The sequence below is a fragment of the Coregonus lavaretus genome, assembly GCF_964263955.1.
Source record: "Coregonus lavaretus genome assembly, chromosome: 8".
Lineage (NCBI taxonomy): Eukaryota > Metazoa > Chordata > Actinopteri > Salmoniformes > Salmonidae > Coregonus > Coregonus lavaretus.
In genome coordinates this window covers 9,414,540-9,438,623 of record NC_139995.1, presented here as the reverse complement: position 1 = coordinate 9,438,623, position 24,084 = coordinate 9,414,540, and the positions used below count along the sequence as shown (strand labels likewise).

Genomic DNA, 24,084 nt, shown 5'->3' with positions numbered 1-24,084 from the left:
GTTGCAAACCGTAGTCTGGCTTTTTTATGGCGGTTTTGGAGCAGTGGCTTCTTCCTTGCTGAGCGGCCTTTCAGGTTATGTCGATATAGGACTCGTTTTACTGTGGATATAGATACTTTTGTACCTGTTTCCTCCAGCATCTACACAAGGTCCTTTGCTGTTGTTCTGGGATTGATGTGCACTTTTCGCACCAAAGTACGTTCATCTCTAGAAGATAGAACGCGTCTCATTCCTGAGCGGTATGACGGCTGCATGGTCCCATGGTGTTTATAGTTGCGTACTATTGTTTGTACAGATGAACGTGGTACCTTCAGGCATTTGGAAATTGCTCCCAATGATGAACCAGACTTGTGGAGGTCTACCATTTTTTTTTCTGAGGTCTTGGCTGATTTATTTTGATTTTCCCATGATGTCAAGCAAAGAGGCACTGAGTTTGAAGGTAGGCCTTGAAATACATCCACAGCTACACCTCCAATTGACTCAAATTATGTAAATTAGCCTGTCAGAAGCTTCTAAAGCCATGATATCATTTTCTGGAATTGTCCAAGCTGTTTAAAGGCACAGTCAACTTAGTGTATGTAAACTTCTGACCCACTGGAATTGTGATACAGTGAATTATAAGTGAAATAATCTGTCTGTAAACAATTGTTGGAAAAATGACTTGTGTCATGCACAAAGTAGATATCCTAATCGACTTGACAAAACTATAATTTGTTAACAAGAAATTTGTGGAGTGGTTGAAAAATGAGTTTTAATGACTCCAACCTAAGTGTATGTAAACTTCCGACTTCAACTGTACATACATATAATATACATATCCTTTTAAAAAATACATTTCCCTTTATTACTTTCCTACCCCACCACCCCTTCCCTAATTGGACTAAATTAGTGAACAACAACGCTTAGGCCTCTACTTCCAGCTTATACATACTATATACATTTTATGGACACAGTCAATTCTACAATAGTTCTGTCTTGTTTGTTTTTACTCCTGAACTTCCTTTACCCTCAACCTCTCCGAATATTTTCATGATGTCCATCCAGTTTGCTTCTACATGCCATATCTTTCACAAAAGCTCTCAACCTATAACCTATATGCTTATTATGGACACAGCATGCTTTACATTAGTTTTCTTGTTGATCATTTTCTTGCCTTAGTACCTGACTTGCATATCTTAGACCACCTTTTGCAAAACTTTTAAAACAAATGTCATTAGTTAATACAAAATTCACTGTTTAGTGTTTTGTTCACAGAATATTAACACATTGCTTTCATCAGAAGAGAAATGTGTGCAATTGTGTTCACTGTTTCCGGCAATCAGTAAATAATACTAAATCACCCCATCAGTGCCATACCATGTGCAATATATGGAAAGATCTAGGCAATGGGGAATGTTTAATCGTTATAATATTTACAATATTGTGGACATGCAGAGAATGACGGGTTACTTCTAAGTAATTTTGGATTACTCCTGAGTCATCATCTCCAACATTCCATTATTTGGTGTGAATTGAGGCCTGTACATTCATATCACTTGTGTTCCTCCTTTTTATTCACCTTTCCTTTTTTCTATTGTGGATTATGTTTGTGCGCCAATGGAAAGTCTACAAAACTATGAGCAAACTAGCCTTTATATTGAATACATGGAATTGGATTGTGATGATACTGATGACAGAATCCTGTACACAATGTGCTTATGTTTATTTTTTATTTTTTTATCAGGAATACTTTTTGACGTGTATGAAATTGTTTGGTCATATATACATAAAAGGGAGAGCAATTGCCCATAATTCTGCACATTTTGATAGTTGTACTTTTTTTGATAGTTGTACCAATTTTGATCATCATGATTTAGTGACTGCAAAGCAAATGCATTGATCTACTAGGATTTCTGTTTTGTCTGCTTGGACTCAAGAGATAAGTATGGTTGCGTTAATGTTTTTGCAGGCAGTCGTGTTCTTTTGATGAATTTATTTGCAATTTTGACGGTATATGTGAATGTATTTATGTTTTGAGAACGTAACTACATTTTGAAAACGCATTTACTGTTTTGCGAAAGCCCACAGAGTTGTGTCTTGTGAACTCCGTTTTGAAAATTGACAACATTGTTCCATAAAATTATTGCAAGCGATTGAGAAAAAAGGTAAATATGAAATATGGAGAGCAGTGTGTAATTTCTTTCTTCTTTTTCTTTCATAAACTGTACCAGTGATCTTCATTGACCATGAGCGGCGGTGTGAACATTAAGAACATGTCCCAGGCCCAACCAGGCTCAGGTCTGGTTTCTGGTATCCCCCTGCCCCGGAGCATGATCCCCCTCTCCAGACTGGAACCCAAACACCAAGGGGGCAGCGGTTTCCCTAACCCCACAGCACAGTTTCAGCTCAGCGCCAAAACACGTCCCTCCTCCTCTTCATTCTCCTCCTCCTCCAACTTTTCCAATGAGCTGCAGAGAGGTGCAGCTTTGAAGAGCCACCTGCTGCAGCCGATGGGTGGTATCTGTTCCCCTTGCCCCCCCTCCAGAGCCTCCTATGCCCCAGAGAGAGGCACAGGCAGCCGGTCAGCCTACAGCAGCCCCCAGGTCCCCAAGAGGCAAGCTCCACCGCCACGCTCCAAGGACACCCTTGACCTCCGCAGCAGCAGCGCACTATCCCAGAAGGCTTTGCGAGAACTTCACGCCAGGAGAAACGCCAACAGGAACTGGGCCTCAGGCGGGGTTTGCCACAGAAGTCTGGATGACAATGGAGATGCGCAGGATGCCTTGTGCAAGCTCTCTGGTGGTGATGTCCACTCAGGCCAAAGTCGGGGCAGATTCTCACACACTAAAGCAGGGAACGGGAACCTGATCACTGCTGTGTTGACGACCACCCATACACGCCAGGAGCGTAGGGAACTAGGAAAGCTCTCCAGCCAAGGCATGGTTGTGTCTGAGAGAGATACGTCCACCAACAAACGCAGAGCATCCCATCTGAGCCAGGGTGGTGGTGGTGGTGATGGCAGTCAGACAGTCAGTGTGCTATGTCGAGGGATTGAGCCAGCCCAAGTCAACATGGCCACTGTGGCACCTTTCACGTTCAGGTGATGGCAGTGTTTCACATTTTTAGACTGATAACATCACCTTTACTCTACTGTACACTCACTGGCAGTATGTCTGGAATACATTCAAGAGAGAAAACATAATCACGATTAGGCTTTTTAATATATTTTATAATGGTGTAGTGAAACAATTTAAGTCTATAAATGTATTTGTTCTGTATATCAATTAGGTGTATTTACCTCACAAAGCTCAATTCTGATTTTGTTTGAATTCAAGTCATATTGTTAGGCTTATTGCCTGTGCATAAAGTTGTATCATTCTGTGAATTGATGGTCATGCTGTGTGTGTAGGTTGCAGGCCCAGGATGTTGATACCTCTTCTCTGGAGGACCTGAGTGACTGCTCCTCTGACTCCATGGAGGTGTGCTGTGATGACCTGGGTGAGTCACATTCATTCACTACATGTCTCGCCCTACTCACATTACAGTATATTATGGTAGGCCAATTGAATTTGAAGGGAAAGTATTCTGCTACACTAGTAGTCCAACCAAGGATAAATGATTCAAGAACAAACTGGTTTTGTATAGTACATTTGACCTCCATTAAACATCTCTTAGACATCCTTTTTAGCCAATTTATTGAAGATATGTCTGTGGGTCTTACTGCCCCAGTCTTACACCACTGTGATTAAGGCTTAGGTGTTACACAAATCTCCAGACACAGGGTTTGGTACCAAATCTAGTCCTCCTGCTGTAGATGGTTAACTGAGCAGGCTTTCTGGGTATTTTTTATCGTTTTCAGCCACTTATCTGTGTCTAAAGGCTTGGCATCATCCCACAAATCCCCCCTGACATATGTATCTACTCTGATCTGGAGTTCTCATCTGGGCCTTGAAGGCCACATGTATAAAGAAATAGACTTAACTTGGACATGATTTTGCAGCACTGCGAAAATTATACCAGGAATAGTAGAACATATGGTAAGTATTGTACTTAGGTATCCTTAACCCATAAGAGTCTAAGCCCTGTCTAAGCCCGGGTGGGGGGGGGGGGGGGGGGGGGTTCTACTAAACCATATGGAATTGTTTTAAGCAGGTCATACCAAGGATCATTTTGCTATTTGATTTAGAATTTTAAGACTGCTTGAAGTATCCCAAAAATATTTTGCACAATTATTTGAATAAATATTTTTTTTAGGCCTTACTGCTATTAGCCCATACAAATGCATTGAATAACAGATTCACTACATGGAACAACAGATAGTCCCCCAAAGAAATCTGAAGGAAGTTGTTCTGAAGTGTCTGTCCTATATTTGAGAGATATAAGAAAGATCAGGAAACATTTTTTACATGTATTTAACCCTTTATTTTTGGCACTAATCAGTCTCCATATATACAGTACTTCCATGCATTTTTTCAACTGGTACCGAGGGACCTTCAGACAAGTCTTATGAGGCCTGTGGGCGTCCTAGAGTGTTCGTGAGAGTCTCACCTTTCCACAGAGGGATATATTAGGGTGTAGCCCAAACTGTTCGGATGCTACAGACAGAAGTTGGCAGATCGGCTGTCCCAACTTTAGACGAGTCCCAAGACAATTGTGGGGGTCGTAGAGTAACAACATCATGAGAGTCTCATCTTTCCATAGAAGGGTCATAATAGTTTGTACGATTTTGTGAGAAGACTGATTTTCAGGATGTCTCATGGTCTGACAAACACTGCACTAGCTCTGTCACCATTCACCGCAGATGCGGAAGTGCGACATAGACTGATGCGGTGGATTGAGATGCATTCAAAGCAAAATAACATACAGTGGGGAAAAAAAGTATTTAGTCAGCCACCAATTGTGCAAGTTCTCCCACTTAAAAAGATGAGAGAGGCCTGTAATTTTCATCATAGGTACACGTCAACTATGACAGACAAAATGAGAAAAAAATATCCAGAAAATCACATTGTAGGATTTTTAATGAATTTATTTGCAAATATGGTGGAAAATAAGTATTTGGTCAATAACAAAAGTTTCTAAATACTTTGTTATATACCCTTTGTTGGCAATGACACAGGTCAAACATTTTCTGTAAGTCTTCACAAGGTTTTCACACACTGTTGCTGGTATTTTGGCCCATTCCTCCATGCAGATCTCCTCTAGAGCAGTGATGTTTTGGGGCTGTCGCTGGGCAACACGGACTTTCAACTCCCTCCAAAGATTTTCTATGGGGGTGAGATCTGGAGACTGGCTAGGCCACTCCAGGACCTTGAAATGCTTCTTACGAAGCCACTCCTTCGTTGCCCGGGCGGTGTGTTTGGGATCATTGTCATGCTGAAAGACCCAGCCACGTTTCATCTTCAATGCCCTTGCTGATGGAAGGAGGTTTTCACTCAAAATCTCACGATACATGGCCCCATTCATTCTTTCCTTTACACGGATCAGTCGTCCTGGTCCCTTTGCAGAAAAACAGCCCCAAAGCATGATGTTTCCACCCCCATGCTTCACAGTAGGTATGGTGTTCTTTGGATGCAACTCAGCATTCTTTGTCCTCCAAACACGACGAGTTGAGTTTTTACCAAAAAGTTATATTTTGGTTTCATCTGACCATATGACATTCTCCCAATCCTCTTCTGGATCATCCAAATGCACTCTAGCAAACTTCAGATGGGCCTGGACATGTACTGGCTTAAGCAGGGGGACACGTCTGGCACTGCAGAATTTGAGTCCCTGGCAGCGTAGTGTGTTACTGATGGTAGGCTTTGTTACTTTGGTCCCAACTCTCTGCAGGTCATTCACTAGGTCCCCCCGTGTGGTTCTGGGATTTTTGCTCACCATTCTTGTGATCATTTTGACCCCATGGGGTGAGATCTTGCGTGGAGCCCCAGATCGAGGGAGATTATCAGTGGTCTTGTATGTCTTCCATTTCCTAATAATTGCTCCCACAGTTGATTTCTTCAAACCAAGCTGCTTACCTATTGCAGATTCAGTCTTCCCAGCCTGGTGCAGGTCTACAATTTTGTTTCTGGTGTCCTTTGACAGCTCTTTGGTCTTGGCCATAGTGGAGTTTGGAGTGTGACTGTTTGAGGTTGTGGACAGGTGTATTTTATACTGATAACAAGTTCAAACAGGTGCCATTAATACAGGTAACGAGTGGAGGACAGAGGAGCCTCTTAAAGAAGAAGTTACAGGTCTGTGAGAGCCAGAAATCTTGCTTGTTTGTAGGTGACCAAATACTTATTTTCCACCATAATTTGCAAATAAATTCATAAAAAATCCTACAATGTGATTTTCTGGATTTTTTTTCTCAATTCGTCTGTCATAGTTGACGTGTACCTATGATGAAAATTACAGGCCTCTCTCATCTTTTTAAGTGCGAGAACTTGCACAATTGGTGGCTGACTAAATACTTTTTTCCCCACTGTATCTCTAGTTTAGATTTGACTGATTTTGATGGGGATATATTTTTTTTATGCTGCTTAGATTTCCACGGGGGCGCGTACATCGACCTTAGTGGGTTTAAGGAGAACATTAAACCGTTTCTACAGCCAATCTATTTATCAAATATTTTGCTTGTGATCTGCTTGCTTGCGTTGAATTGGGATTTTACAGGATGCAGGGTGGTGGGATTGTCTCCAACAATGAGGCAGTCGGAAAATAAGTGAGGGGGACACAACTATTTTGTCCCACCCAATAATTTTCAATCCACTGATTGCGCCGCTTAGTTCATAGAACCGCGGTTACACGAGTTACCTTGAACACCCGCGAAATGCAGTTGTGTCTTACAGTGGTTTCTTCCTACAAATTTGGCTCTAACTTTTGAACGGTTAAATTATAACCCCATCCCCTTCTCAGGAATATGTACGTGATTCTGTTTCCCACTACGACGCTCACAGGCAGTGCAGGAGACGTTAGAAGGGACTGTGACAAAGTAATATTTCAAACCAATGCAGATCTACACACACGCACACACACACACACACACACACACATTACCAGATGATCCCAATAACTTTCTGATGTAGTTCAGTCACTAAAAGCCATAAATCCTTCAGACTAACATTTTGGCATATCTAAATTATGTGTTATTTAGTTAATTTATTGAGGTAATGGTAGTAAGACCTAATTCAAACTCTTCATCAAGTGTTTTTTTTCCACATTTGTTTCTTATACCCCCAGGTGTCCTAAATAAGAATCAAATAGCTTGATTGTCCATGTTATTACTGTCTTAAAACAATTATGTGTTAAGGAAGTAGATGTCATGAAAATACATCGAAAAATTTGTATTTTATGGACCTAAACTCAAACACTCATGAAAACATGAAAAAGTAATTGTCTATATCAAAGAATGTCATTATGGCCATACAAATGTTTTCATATAAGTTATTGAAAGATTATTTTTTTTGACACAAACAACATCTCAAACCATCTCAGTGGCCTTGTGGTTAAAGTGTCTGCCCTGAGATTGGAAAGTTTGGAGTTTGATCCCCAGTCGAGTTCACAGAAGACAAAAAAAATGGGACATGATGCCTCTGCTTGGCACTCAGCATTAAGAAGATGGATTGGGGGTAAGGTCCTGGTGTACAGTGACTTCAGAATGTCACGTTCGTTGAATGACGGGTCAGACCAAGGCACAGCGTGATATACATACATGTTTATTAAACCAAATAAACAACGACAAAACAACAAAATAAACGAAACGTGAAGTCCAAGGTAGCACACACAACATACCTTACACGGAACAAGATCCCACAACCCACTAGTGCCAATAGGCTGCCTAAGTATGGTCCCCAATCAGAGACAACGAGCTACAGCTGCCTCTGATTGGGAACCACACCGGCCAACATAGATCTACACATAATAGATTGAAACATAGAAAACACACAACAAAGAATATACACACCCTGACTCAACATTTAAGCGTCCCCTGAGTCAGGGCGTGACACAGAAAGTACTCATACCCCTTGACTTACTCCAAATGTTGTTGTGTTTCAGCCTGAATTCAAAATGGATTAAAATATATATATATATATATATATATATATATATATCACCCATCTACAAAAATTACCCGATAATGACAAAGTGAAAACATGTTTTTAGAATTTCTTGAAAATTTCTTGAAAATGAAAACATAAATATCTCAGGTATTCAGACCCCTGAATCAATACATGTTAGAATCACCTTTGGCAGCGATACAGCTGTGAGTCTTTCTGGGTAAGTCTCTAAGAGTTTGCACACCTAGATTGTACAATATTTACACATGTTCTTAAAAAAAAATTCAAGCTTTGTCAAGATGGTTGTTAATCATTGCTAGACAGCCATTTTCAAGTTTTGCCATAGATTTCCTGGCTGATTTAAGTCAAAACTGTAACTAGGCCACTCAGGAACAATCAATGTAGTCTTGGTAAGCAACTCTGGTGTATATTTGGCCTTGTGTTATAGGTTATTGTCCTGATGAAAGGTGAATTTGTATCCCAGTGTCTGTTGGAAAGCAGACTGAACCAGGTTTTCCCTCTAGGATTTAGCCTGTGCTTAGCTCTATTCAGTTTACCTTTATCAAAAAAATATAATAATAATGATCCTAGTCCTTGCCGATGACATACATACCCATAACATGATGCAGCCACCACCATGCTTAAAAATATGAAGAGTGGTATTCAGCGGTGTTGTATTTCCCCCAAACATAACACTTTGTATTCAGGCGATCAAGTTAATTTCTTTGCCACATTATTTGCAGTTTTCACTCTGTCATTTAGGTTTTTATTGTGGAGTAACTACAATGTTGTTGATCCATTCTTAGTTTTCTCCTATCACAGCCATTCAATTCTGTAACTGTTTTAAAGTCACCATTGGCCTCATGGTGAAATCCCAGAGTGGTTTCCTTCCTCTCCGGCAACTGAGTTAGGAAGGACGCCTGTATCTTTGTAGTTACTGGATGTATTGATACACCATCCAAACTGTAATTAATAACTTTACCATGCTCAAAGAGATATTTAATGTCTGCGTTTCTTATTTTTACCCATCTACCAATAGGTGCCCTTCTTTGCGAGGCATTGGAAAACCTCCCTGGTCTTTGTGGTTGAATCAGAGTTTGAAATTCACTTCTCGACTTGTATGTGTGGAGTACAGAGATGAGGTAGTCATTCAAAAATAATGTTAAACACTATTGGACACAGAGTGAGTCCATGCAACTTATTATGACTTGTTATGCAAATATTTACTCCTGAACGTATTTAGGTTGCCATAACAAAGGGGTTGAATACTTATTGACTCAAGATATTTAAGCTTTTCATTTTGTATTAATTTGTAAAAATGTCTAAAAGCATAATTCCACTTTTTGATATTATGGGGTATTGTGTGTAGGCCAGTGACACAAAATCTAAAATTCAGGCTGTAGCACAACAAAATGTGTAAAAAGTAAAGGGGTGTGAATACTTTCTGAAAGCACTGTACATCATGTGGCTTCACACTATATAAACAGAAGATAGGCTCCTGCCCCTATAGGCCGTTCTGGCTCAGACAGGGATTACTTGTCCAAGGCTACTTACTTAATGGAAGCCTGGGCCATGTTATGGTAAAATAATAATAATAATAATATTTATTGTCCATAGTTACAGACAACAGAAATGTGTCTTCTGCACTCTTCATTTCTCAACCCCCCTGCACACATCACACAGGCGAGTGGAGCACAGGGTCAAACTGCAGCGCAGCGCCCCTGGATGAAGAGCATGTTGTGGGGTTAAGGGCTTTGCTTAAGCACCCAAAAGTAGGGGATTGTTGTTAGGATATGAACCCAGCAGCCCTCCAGTTGCCAGATCAATTCCCCCCCCCCTTTTTTCCAGCACCCGGCCCAGGATTCAACCAGGCAACCTTTTGGCTATGGGTCCAACTCCTTAGCCGCTGGGCTACCTACCGCCCCAGACAGATTGGTAGAAGATATCTGTTTTTTTGCACATGTTGACAAGATTATAGGGAGTCTTTGAATACCCCTCAGGTACACGTAAAACAACAAACAAAGGGTTGTGTTTTAATCGTCTGTGTTGTATATAAAGTGTAACATTGGGATGTAAACACCTACTTAAATACATTTCAACTCAATATCTGACATACAGTGAGCTCCAAAAGTATTGGGAGAGTGACACAATGTTTTGTTTTGGCTTTATACTCCAGCACTTTGGGTTTGAAATTATATAAATACTCTGAAGTTGAAGTGCAGACTGTCAGCTTTAAATTTGAGGGTGTCGTCATTCATATCGGGTGAACCGTTTAGAAATTACAGCACTTTTTCTACATAATCCCCCCCTTCTCCATTTTAGGGGACCAAAATAATTGGGACAAATTCACTTCTGTGTTTGAAAGTAGTCAAAAGTTTAGAATTTGGTCCCATATTCCTAGAACAAAATGATTACATCATGCTTGTGACTCTACAAACTTGTTGAATGCATTTGCTGTTTTGTTTGTGTTTCAGATTATTTTGTGCCCAATAGAAATTAATGATAAATAATGTATTGTGTCATTTTGGAATCACTTTTATTGTAAATAAGAATAGAATGTTTCTAAACACTTCTACATTAATGTGGATGCTACCATGATTACGGATAGTCCTGAATGAATCGTGAATAATGAGTGAGAAAGTTAGACGCACAAATATCATAGCCCCAGGACATGCTAACTTCTCACCATTACAATAACAGGGAGTTATTGTATCACCAGTACTCAATGGCAGGTTAAAAATCAGGCTAAAACAAGGAGCATAAAACCTATCAAACATGCTCTCCTCTATCCTTGCTTCCAACTCCCAACTGCCTCTCTCCCCCAAACACATATTTGCCTTTATTCAATCAACTCAAATTGGTGGGAGGTGCCAACAATACACAATTAACCAATCCTGATTCTACACACATTCCTCACACATTCAATTAACACACTTAACTGCTGCAGGTGAAATGGTGGGAAAACATACAAACTATGGCAGGATATGAAATACGAATGAAAAGAGTACCCTTTAACAAACACATTTACATTCACACATAAAATGGGGAATGTTCAGTATTTTAGTGAGGATGTGCCATCATCATCATTCGCACACATCCTTCCCCTTCTCGACAAATGCAGAACCTGAAACATAACCATGTCCAATCAGGTAAGACCTTTAGCTTTTTTTTAGACGATGGTAGCGATACACCTCTCCTGAGGCACACTGCTGAAACCCCTGCCATTCTCAACAGCACACATAGTCCCTTGGCAGACCACTCCCTACTCTTGCCTAAACATCAGACTGTTACCATGGTTACTCCATGGATTTTCAGTCTTACTGAAGTCGCCCTAAAAAAGATGCAATAGTCTTTACAAGCCAGAATGTTTAATAATATATTTACACTTACTTTACCGGTTCTACATGCTGTTGGTCCTTTTGGCGGTAGGAGGTGGAGTATCCACAGGAAAGTGTTGTTTACCTAACTTTGCAGCACCGGTAGGTTCTGTCGCTTATATTTTCAATCTTGACGCATTGCACGTGATGCACAATATGTAAACTATAACCGAATGTAACCAAACGTAGTCACTGAAGCACGTTTCCTCGCAATCAGCTGGAAGTGTTTGCCGTTCGGTCTGTGGTTCGGTTAGGCTCAGCCATATTGTGTAAGGGTTTGTCACGTGCGAATTGCATCAGTATTGAAAATAAAAACCGGAAATACAAACTGATATACAGACCAGCATACTGCGGACAACAGGTAAAGTAAGTTGAAATGAAGTTTGTTCAACATTCTGACTTGTAATGGGACTGTTGGGGAATGCTGAGCCTACATGTTAGAGACGAGTGTGTAAGTATTTCACTCTCGGATTCTAAAAGATACAATGACGCCAACCCCAACAGCTCCCCCTCTGCATTCAGTGCCGATTACCTGGGGTTCCCGAGCTGAAGCCTCTCAATAGGCCCTGGGCTGTCTCCCTCTGGAGCCCCTGGAAAGTGTCCCCTTAGTCCCTTGGATGTCCACCAATAAAGCCGTGGCAGCGGCTCTCCCCATGGCTCACTTCAGCATTGGGGATTCCCAAACCACTTCCCCATTTGGGCTCCGGCCACGCCCCACCACCCGGTGAAACGTCCCTCCAATCCAGAAACCTCAAAACGCCTCCAGTTTTTCATCCAGTTGCTCACCGTCTGTTGTTCAGCCTGTTCCACGCCATTGTTTAAAACACTGTTCCATAAAACCTTTGTCTCCCTAAAAAGTTAAATCATGGCCTCCCGTGTGGCGCAGCGGTCTAAGGCACTGCATCGCCGGGGGGGGCTTTACTTGGCTCATCGCGCTCTAGCCTGCAGGCTGACTTCGGTTGTCAGTTGGGCAATGTTTCCTCCGACACATGGGTGCGGCTGGCTTCCGGGTTAAGCGAGCGGGTGTTAAGAAGCACGGTTTGGCGGGTCATATTTCGGAGGATGCATGACTAGACCTTCGCCTCTCCCGAGCCCATTGGGGAGTTGCAGCGATGAAACAAGATCGTAATCACGAAATTGGGGAGAAAAAGGGGTTAAAACATTTAAAAAAGTTAAATCATGGGTCTTCTCGTTGTAGCTAGGGAAATCATCCCATTTCTGACACCATGTGTGACGAAGTTGGCATTTACCTCGTGCACATAAAAAGGTTTCTTTAAGTCAGAAATAGTTTTACTCCAAACATTTTTGAATGTATTGTCAATAAATACACAGACGGGTTCAAATCAGGCTAAGAGCTAAAAGCAAGTATTAAAAGTACAAAAAGGTAAGAGCATAAAATCTAGCAAACAAATGCTCTCCTCTACTCTTCTTCTTCTTCTTCTTCTTCTTCTTCTTCTTCTTACATGATATCATGGCGGTCCGCAAACAATCGTTTAAGTGCATGCCGCCACCTACTGTGCTGGAATGTACGATCAATCATGATCTGCCCAATTCTGTACTAACAAAAACTAATATAATCTAAACCAAATAAATCCCTAACTTCTACCACACCCTCCCCCCAACAAAACTCCCCTACCCATTAAACTTTATCTATATCATGCTGAAACACTCCACCCTTAGGATTGTTCAGCATGTCAACAAACATTTCAACAGTAACATCTGTTACCCCCCAATATCTCTTTTGCCATCTCCACAATAACCTTCAACCTGGCATTTCTGCTTTCCACAACCTGAGTCGTATTGATAACCTTACCAATAAAAGCTATGAAGTCAACTTTATTCATTAGCAAAGTGTCCTTTGACACCGCACACTCATGAGCACAAGATTTCTGAACATGCCTCGAAATCATGCCAGAACCATCAGAAGAACTAGCCCCGACAGTAGGTCCACTTCCTACAGGTACATCCTTGTAAGCTCCATTAGTCCGCACTGTAGTTCTACCCATCTGTTTTACAGCCTTTGTATACGATACATCATGACTGATCCTATATCTGAGCCTCTCTAACCGCTCTCTGTACCTGGCATCCACCAAATGCTGCACTGTGTTTTCCCCCACAATTACAGCACTTAACCTCTAAATTGCTTCCACATTCACCGTAATCATGTGCCTCTCCACACTTGGCCATTTTTTCCCCCTTTACACTGAGCAGCTACAGTTGAAGTCAGAAGTTTACATACACCTTAACCAAATACATTTAAACTCAGTTCTTCACAATTCCTGACATTTAATCCTAGTAAAACATTCCCTGTCTTAGGTCATTTAGGATCACCAGTTTATTTTAAGAATGTGAAATGTCAGAATAATAGTAGAGAGAATGATTTATTTCAGCTTTTATTTCTTTCATCACATTCCCAGTGGGTCAGAAGTTAACATACACTCAATTAGTATTTGGTAGCATTGCCTTTAAATTGTTTAACTTGGGTCAAATGTTTCGGGTAGCCTTCCACAAGCTTCCCACAATAGGTTGGGTAAATTTTGGCCCATTCCTCCTGACAGAGCTGGTGTAACTGAGTCAGGTTTGTAGGCCTCCTTGCTCGCACACGCTTTTTCAGTTCTGCCCACAAATTTTCTGCATTGAGGTCAGGGTTTTGTGATGGCCACTCAAATACCTTGAATTTGTTGTCCTTAAGCCATGTTGCCACAACTTTGGAAGTATGCTTGGGGTCATTGTCCATTTGGAAGACCCATTTGCGTCCAAGCTTTAACTTCCTGACTGATGTCTTAAGATGTTGCTTCAATATATCCACATCATTTTCCTTCCTCATGATGCCATCTATTTTGTGAAGTGCACCAGTCCCTCCTGCAGCAAAGCACCCACACAGCATGATGCTGCCACCCCCGTGCTTCACGTTTGGGATGGTGTTCTTCGGCTTGCAAGCCCCCACCTTTTTCCTCCAAACATAAAGATGGTCATTATGGCCAAACAGTTCTATTTTTGTTTCATCAGACCAGAGGACATTTCTCCAAAAAGTACGATCTCTGTCCCCATGTGCAGTTGCAAACCGTAGTCTGGCTTTTTTATGACGGTTTTGGAGCAGTGGCTTTTTCCTTGCTGAGTGGCCTTTCAGGTTATGTCGATCTAGGACTCGTTTTACTGTGGATATAGATACTTTTCTACCTGTGTCCTCCAGCATCTTCACAAGGTCCTTTGCTGTTGTTCTGGGATTGATTTGCACTTTTCGCACCAAAGTCCGTTCATCTCTAGGAGACAGAACGCGTCTCCTTCCTGAGCGGTATGACAGCTGCGTGGTTCCATGGTGTTTATACTTGCGTACTATTGTTTGTACTGATTTTTGATTTTCCCATGATGTCAAGCAAAGAGGCACTTAGTTTGAAGGTAGGCTTTAAAATACATCCACAGGTACACCTCCAATTGACTCAAATTATGTCAATTAGCCTATCAGAAGATTCTAAAGCCATGACATCATTTTCTGGAATTTTCCAAGCTGTTTAAAGGCACAGTCAACTTAGTGTATGTAAACTTCTGACCCACTGAAATTGTGATACAGTGTATTATAAGTGAAATAATCTGTCTGTAAACAATTCTTGGAAAAATTACTTGTGTAATGGACAAAGTAGATGTCCTAACCGACTTGCCAAAACTATAGTTTTTAACAAGAAATGTGTGGCGTGGTTGAAAAATGACTTTTAATGACTCCAACCTAAGTGTATGTAAACTTCCGACTTCAACTGTACATGTCCCATTCTTTGGCATTTAAAACACCACAGTGCATATGGGACAAATTCTCTAACACTGAAACTAAGGAATCGTATCTGTACTTTTCCCAGCAAGACTTTCTCAAAACCTCAGCATCACTGATAAGCTTTCACGTCTTTGACCCTCTTTCCTACTGATCAACCTTTTGGCCTCAATCACTGTCTCCCTTCACATTTTCTTTAAAATAATCTGTGGACCTAGATATTGGGACCCCAGTGATGAATCCCCTCAATCTAGCATAAGCACCAGGGACATGGCTTTTAATCTTTTTCCCATTAAGCTTTTCCATTTTCAAAATCTTCTCTTGCTAAGCCTGGCTACCACACAATATTAACAATCTACCATTACCAATGAACCGAGCTAATTTGACTTCACCTAACTCTTTCTCTACGGCATTAGTTAGTCGGATAGTGTGTAAATGACACATTATTACTCTTGCTTCCTACCTTGGCCCTCTTTATGCTTTCTTTACTAGACGCTCCACTGCTTTCTGTGTCATGATCTCTCTTCTTCCTATGTCTTTCCACTACCGACCATTCCTGTCCTTGACTCTCATCTAAAAACTGTAGGTTGCTAATGTGTGCAGACGAAGATCAGAGTGAAGAAGGTCAGTGGTGCAATTGTGGTGGAGATCATGTTTTAACAGAAGACATAGGATGTTCTTTATTCATATTTGTTTTGGTAGTCTGTACTACTTGCACACCATTTCTTACATCCAACCCTCTCTCCCCCATTTAGCTTTATTCCTTGTCTTTTCTTTCCTTCGACAACAACTTTCTGTGTTTCCTTGTTTACTAACTGTACATGTCATTCGATCGAGTGTCTGAATCCACCGTTTGCATTGGTTGTTTGGTGGTGGTACAGGAAACAGCAAACGGGGCTGTGATTCGATGATGTCAGCGTCAGTCAAGGTAGCTAGTCCCGCCTCCCTCTCTCCTCTGTCCTTGCTTCGAACTCCCCACTGACCCATCTTCTTCTTCAAGGTTTATTGGCAGACCACACCCAAAAAGGTGCATTGCTGCCACCTACTGTGCGGGATGAAAACAAAAAATGCCCCAAAAATGGGAACATTGTGGGGGTGGAGAATATATAGCCATACAGACTACCAAAACAAATATGAATAAAACACTTCCTATTTCTTCTGTTAAAACATTATCTCCACCACAATTGCAGCACTGACCTTCTTTACATTTACATTTTACATTTTAGTCATTTAGCAGACGCTCTTATCCAGAGCGACTTACAGTTAGTGAGTGCATACATTTTTCATACTGATCTTCGTCTGCACACATTAGCAACCTACAGTTTATAGATTGTAGTATTTTGGGTACATTCTGGTCAGGCAACGAGCAACAACCACACCTGGTGCTCTCTTCCTAAGGTAGTTAACCCTCAATTACCATCGACACCCCGTAGATGACTCCCTTAACAGGCGCCCTGCTCCGAAATTCAAAACACGACACATTGGATGTCAAGATTCTTGTGATTCCCACTGCACTCTCTCTCTGTTCCTCAGAAATACAATTAATCAGAACAAGCCCACTTCTGGTCACTCAAATTGACTCCACTTTTCCCAGCACCCGTTCCACCTTCCTTGAGACCTCATACGGATCTCCCAGATATTCATCCTCATCCAAAAAATGCATCCGAACAAGAAACAAATTCTTGTCTGCATTACGCTTATCATCCACTTCAATTTCAGACAATTTCCTTTTTGTTCCATTCCTCAAAGCTACTGTTTTCCATTCATCTTCTCTAACCTTACTCGACGTGCTTCTTGTTTCTAACTCAACAACAGTAGCGGTTCATGGGTAAAATCACAACACATAGGTCCCCCCACCCCCACCTATGGCTTGTGATAATTGCGTTGTTTGCTCTATAACCTGTTAATTCACATGCCTTGCGACCGTGATATATAGGCCTATAGGCAGAGACAATAAGAAGACACAGTGGCAGAATAAATTCAACCACACCTTTGTTTTATCTCAAAACCGGATAGCAACCTCTGTCCAGTGAAGTCCACAAAGCACATTGCATGTACAGTAACAGACAGTTACATGACCTACAGCATGGTCAAGCAAGTTAATGTTTCCGACATTTTCGGACCACTAAACAACTATTGATTTAGAACCACAGAGAGTTACCACAAGTCGCAAAGAAAAAGGAGCTGCCTCCACTATTCCAGCACCATTTCAACAACATCAAATCACCTCTGCTTAGTCTAATACAGTAACAACTAAAATATACAAAAAACTCACCCTACTTGTCCAATGCCATCCTCCTCTCTTTCATGTTGACGAAACGGTCTATCACTCTGTCATACAGTACACGCTTTTATTTTTTGTTGTCCTAGGCTACCTGGCTAAAATGCTTGCTCGCTAGCCTAACTTCCATTCATGGGCAACGTTAGCTAGTTAACATTAGCCTTCTACATCTAGCTACATATTGAACTTCCATCCTCTCAGGCCAGGGGCACAAGCATATATGAATGAATGGTTGAATTAGAATCGTCGTTATAATCATTGGCCAGTACGGAGAATTAAGTAAAACTACAAGTCCAAATCCCTATATCCATACATGACTAATTTAGGAAAGTGGCAATTAGCTAGCTAACCACCGGAGGACAACAACACAACGAGATGCAACAATTCAAGTTTTTCTGTCAATGATGTATGCTCTCAATGGGATTTGATAGGAGTGACGCCAAAATCCAAACTGGCTTCCCTTGACACTTTTTTTTGGTGCGCCAGGACCATTCACAGTTCAGCTCGCTCAGTTTAGCTCAACGCTGATTGGCAATTTTTTAATACTTTTTTTAATCAAGGGAGGCCAAGTGCTCGCTGGCTTTCCTTGCCAATGCTACGGGCGGCAACAATATCATACTCATTTGAACCAGACAGCATCAGATAGATGGTGTACACGTAGAGAGACAGAGGGGCACTGTTTCGCTCGCTCGGATGCTTTCTCCTGTGAGAAACATTCAGCCTCTTGCGAATTGAAGGAAAATTATGAAACACAGAGAGACTAAATATATATTATTTTGTATTTAAAAAAATAATATTTGTAATTTTTTTGGGAAGCCTGGCATCCCTTGGCCTCCATGAATACATGCCACTGCTCAACAAAATCAATTTCTGCCATCGCCAACTTCCCAACGGGGCAGTCCAGCCCCCACTGACCATCTATCACAAACACATATACGCCTGTATTCAATCAACTCAAATTGGTGGGGCCTACAATACACAATTAGCTAATCCTAATTCTACAAACAATCCTCACACATTCAATTGACACACTTAAATCCTGCAGGTGAAATAATGGAAAAACATGCAAACTATTACAGGATATGAAATATGACTGAAAACGGGGCCCTTTAACAAACACTAAACACATTTCCATTCACACACAAAATAGGGAATGTTCAGTCTTTTAGTGAGGATGTTCCATCATTCTGACAGACCCCCCGCCAAAATTTGTTCTAATGTTCAAATTATGACTACGCCACTGCTCCAACATATGTTGTTTTTCAATCTTAAATTCCACTATGTTTAGAATCAATCCTTGCCTGTAATCATGTTTTGACAGATGATTCAACCATGATTAGCTACTGATAAGTTGCATCAATTCAAATCTGGTATTGGAACAAAAAGAGGTCAATACACGTCTTCTAAAATAGACTAGTATTTTAATTAATGCAAAACACTTCAATGGTAAATATGATGTTCGTATATACGGGTCCACTGAAATACCACGCAGAGCAGACAGAGAACTGGTCCATTGTTATAAGTTATTATTTAACCCTCCCGTTGTCCTAGGGTCAAAATGACCCGCCACTGTGTTGAACCAACTTTATTTAATTTTTATATTTTTTGGATCATTTGTGAGAAGGAGGCAGTGATACTTTCTTTAAAGTCTCACTGCCTCCTTCTCACAAATGATTACAAAAATATAAAAATTAAATAAAGTTGGTTCAACACAGTGGCGGGTCATTTTGACCCTAGGACAACGGGAGGGTTAAATACTCTGACAGAGATAGGCCAGCAGGGAGCAGGAACTATCAGAGTAGAGACTGAGCGTGGTTTAGACTTACTCAGCCTATCGTTGGCGCACAGGCTGGTCCCAGCCCCTTGGCGCTTCACTGTTGCCAGGTGTTTAGTTGTTTTGCAACTTGTCCAGAGAGTCAGCAACCTCAGACATCTTTGTAGCAGAACACATGTCCTTGAGCGTTCTAACAAAGAGGCAGTGTTTGTGTCTGTGTGAGACACAAGCCTTATCTCAGCCTACCCCCTAATAGTTCCCCACATTAATCACAGCTTGTTATGTTGAACAGTCTATATCAGTACAGCACAAACCTATTATGTTTAATCATTAATGCTTTCTTATTAAGCTAACAGCACATCTAAAATATAAGATAATAATTTCCCACACTAGTTTATATTACGATCTGATTGGCTAAAATGGGGTTCCAAGCCATTGACAATTTCCTGGTATCTGCACTGTCAGAAGTAGCCTAGTCACTCACTGAAGTAGTGCCAGTTTTCAAAATATCAATACTCCAACTCCAAGCCCTGACCAAAACATAAAACATGGCAGACAATTTATCTCGCCTCAGATCCATAACCAGTAGTAACCACAAACTTTCATGAAGGTTATCTTGAAATTAAAAGACTAATCTAACATTCCTGCACACCAATAACATTGTTGCCGAGGAGGACTTGCTAGCTAGTTTCAGGATTTATGTCATCTCAGCTGTTACTAATAAAACAGGTCAGCTAGCTTATGCAAAGTTCTAGTTCACAAAGATGATAGCTAGCTATCTAGCTAGATGCAGCTAGACTCGGGAGTTGATGGCTACATGAGCCAGCTGGTTAGCTATGATTACACAAGGGCAACAATAACTCATGACTAGTTCATTTTCAGACACATTTGTTCAAGTCATAGCTACTTTATCCACTGACCAGCCAATTTATGAGGATAGCTGAGTGAAATGTAGCTGAAAGCAGGCGGTCATACGAGAAACATGGGAGTATTTGACAGCACCAGCGCCACTTGGCTCATGACTGCAACACATTTTGTAACACAGACGGACCATAGTATGCATGTCACTCACCTTAAGATGCTGCAAAAAAGACATCTCTGCATAAACACATTTCGGTTTATTTGGTTGTTGTTTTTTTTTTTTTGTAACTTCGTAGCAAGTAGGCTGCTGCCTGGCCAGTGAACCAGAACACTTGCTAGCTAATGTTAAGTGAGCCAACCAATCTTCAATCAGCAAGCACAACACATACAGTTGAAGTCGGACGTTTACATGCACTTAGGTTGAAGTCATAAAAAATCGTTTTTCAAATACTCCACAAATTTCTTATTAACAAACTCTATTTTTTGGAAAGTCGGTTAGGACATCTACTTTGTGCATGACACAAGTACTTTTTCCAACAATTATTTACAGACAGATTATTTCACTTACAATTCACTGTATCACAATTCCAGTGGGTCAGAAGTTTACATACACTTAGTTGACTGTGCCTTTAAACAGCTTGGAAAATTCCAGAAAATGATGTCATGGCTTTATAAGCTTCTGATAGGCTAATTGACATCATTTGGGTCAATTGAAGGTGTACCTGTGGATGTATTTCAAGGCCTACCTTCAAACTCAGTGCCTCTTTAAATAAAAGAAATCAGCCAAGACCTCAGAAAATTTTTTGTAGACCTCCACAAGTCTGGTTCATCATTGGGAGCAATTTTCAAATGCCTGAAGGTACCACGTTCATCTGTACAAACAATAGTACGCAAGTATAAACACCATGGGACCACGCAGCCATCATACCGCTCAGGAAGGTGACGCGTTCTGTCTCCTAGAGATGAACATACTTTGGTGCGAAAAGTGCAAATCAATCCTACAACAACAGCAAAGGACCTTGTGAAGATGCTGGAGGAAACAGGTACAAAAGTATCTATATCCACAGTAAAACGAGTCCTATATCGACATAACCTGAAAGGCCGCTCAGCAAGGAAGAAGCCACTGCTCCAAAACCGCCATAAAAAAGCCAGACTACGGTTTGCAACTGCACATGGGGACAAAGATCGTACTTTTTGGGGAAATGTCCTCTGGTCTGATTAAACAAAAATAGAACTGTTTGCCCATAATGACCATCATTATGTTTGGAGGAAAAAGGGGATGCTTGCAAGCCGAAGAACACCATCCCAACCGTGAAGCAAGGGGGTGGCAGCATCATACTGTGGGGGTGCTTTGCTGCAGGAGGGACTGGTGCACTTCACAGAATAGATGGCATCATGAGGAAGGAAAATGATGTGGATATATTGAAGCAACATCTCAAGACATCAGTCAGGAAGTTAAAGCTTGGTCGCAAATGGGTCTTCCAAATTGACAGTGACCCAAAGCATACTTCCAAAGTTGTCCCAAAATGGCTTAAGGACAACAAAGTCAAGGTATTGGAGTGGCCATCACAAAGCCCTGACCTCAATCCTATAGAAAATGTGTGAGGCAGAACTGAAAAAGTGTGTGCGAGCAAGGAGGCCTACAAACCTGACTCAGTTACACCAGCTCTGTCAGTAGGAATGGGCCAAAATTCACCCAACTTATTGTGGGAAGCTTTTGGAAGGCTACCCGAAACGTTTGACCCAAGTTAAACAATTTAAAGGAAATCCTACCAAATACTAATTGAGTGTATGTAAACTTCTGACCCACTGGGAATGTGATGAAAGAAATAAAAGCTGAAATAAATCATTCTCTCTACTATTATTCTGACATTTCACATTCTTAAAATAAAGTGGTGATCCTAACTGACAGGGAATTTTTACTAGGATTATATGTCAGGAATTGTGAAAAACTGAATTTAAATATATTTGGCCAAGGTGTATGTAAACTTCCGACTTCAACTCTATTGCTGACAATTTGCCGTGCTACAGTGGCTGGCTAGCCACATAGGTGTAGCAGTCGTTGCATTACTATCTACAGTGCCTTCAGAAGGTATTCACACCTCTTGACTTTTTTCTACATTTTGTTGTGTTACAGCCTGAACTTAAAATTGATTACATTGAGATATTGAGTCACTGGCCTACACCTATTGGTTTATCACTTTGAATGGTGTATCAATACACCCAGTCACTTCAAAGATACAGGCGTCAATCCTAACCTAGTTGCCGGAGAGGATGGTGGTGGCTTCATCATGTTATGGGTATGTTTGTCATCGACAAGGACTAAGGAGTAAAAATATATGGAATAAACCTAAGCACAGGCAAAATCCTAGAGGAAAACCTGGTTCAGTCTGCTTTCCAACAGACACTGGGAGACAAATTCACCTTTCAGCATGACAATAACCTATAACACAAGGCCAAATATACACTGGAGTTGCTTACCAAGAAAACATTGAACGTTCCTTTGTGGCCTAGTTACAGTTTTGACTTAATTCGGATTGAAAATCTATGGCAAGACTTGAAAATGACTGTGTAGCAATGATCAACAACCAACTTGACAGAGCTTGAAGAATTCTAAAAATAATAATGTGCAAATATTGCACAATCCAGGTGTGCAAAACTCTTAGAGACTCACAGCTGTTACAGGAAGGGGTCGCAGTTCCAGAGTGATCCACTAGATGGCATCCTCCGCCAACCTTTGGCACCTCCTCCCTCACAGTCTGGACTAATCATTAACTTATTGGTGTCACCTGTGTCTACCTGTTCACCTGTGTATTTATGCCCTCACTTCCTTGTGTTCCCATGCTCTGTTTTCTCTGCTAGTTCTCGATGCCAAACAGTACTCATCAGTGTCTGATTGCGAGACGTATGTACAGGTACTTGAGAAGTGTCCTCCCTGTTTCATTGTTGTTTTCAGTCATAGTTATTATTTCGTGTGTTTGCTGTCAGCCTGTTTTTGGAGACCAATTTGCTCTTCCTTTATTTTTTCGTGACAAATCTGTTATTCTTTATCCTGGTTTTGGGACCACCAGTAAAGATCCTTGTTTCACCATCTCTGCCTACTGCCTACTGTCTATCCTGCACCGCACCTGGGTCACACCTCACACTAACCCTTACACACAGCTGTATCGCTGCCAAAGATGTAAATACCTATGTACAGTAAATTTAATATTCCTGTATTTAGTTTTCACTTTGTCATTATTGGGTATTGTGTGTTATATGGGTGAGAAAACAACTACATCTATTTAATCAATTTAGGCTGTAACACAACAAAATGTGGAATAAGTTAAGGGTATGAATACTATCCGAAGGCACTGTAGTTAGGCAGATGGAGTTTGTTCTCATTTCAGCTGTCGAGTTTCTGACGTGACTCTGCTGTACTGTAGGTAGCTAGCTAACGTTAGCCAGCTAGCGTAACAACCAACAGAGTGGAGGAGGCAGCTAATTGTCTCTGCTACTCTATAGCTGGCTAACCAGGTGGGTATGTAGCAGTTATGGCATTACTACTAAGGCAGACTGAGGCCAATATTATCATTCTGTCATCATCGGCATAATGGGACTACTTGTTGTATGTCGCTTAGTGACAGTAGGAGTATTGGGGGATACGTTAATGTCAGAAATTAACCACACTGTCATAACCAAAAACTGCTGGCAAACAGTAGTTTTCAGAGGGAAGTCTCACTAATAAAATGTTGCAATCCGTTTTTATAAGCTCATTAACACACCCCAGACTGTGCGTTGCTAGGTAATTACAGCACACCTCAGCGGTTGAAGTCACTCGGCCTCCAGCCTTCTCACACCGCTGAGGACCCTGGCAATGCACAGTTTGGAATGTGTTAATGCTTACGTAGTTTAGTGTGTCCTGTTATTACTATAAAACTATGAAATCGGGGCAGCAGCCTGTTTTTGGACAAAATTGGTCTTCTAATGTGATGGGTGAATTGAAGGAGTCAGGCGCATGAGGGTAATTCGCA

General features: G+C 41.1%; 1 protein-coding gene across 1 annotated transcript in view; it reads left to right on the top strand.

The window, feature by feature from the left end:
• The first annotated feature begins 3,431 nt into the window (after positions 1-3,431).
• The window catches only part of LOC311133489 (neuron navigator 1-like), a 130,990-nt gene continuing 110,337 nt past the window's right edge, over positions 3,432-24,084 (top strand). Inside the window, exon 1 of the mRNA XM_084166977.1 lies at positions 3,432-3,477. Within this exon, the coding sequence (XP_084023103.1) occupies positions 3,453-3,477 (25 nt within the window). The 5' untranslated portion in view covers positions 3,432-3,452. The remainder of the gene's footprint in view (positions 3,478-24,084) is intronic.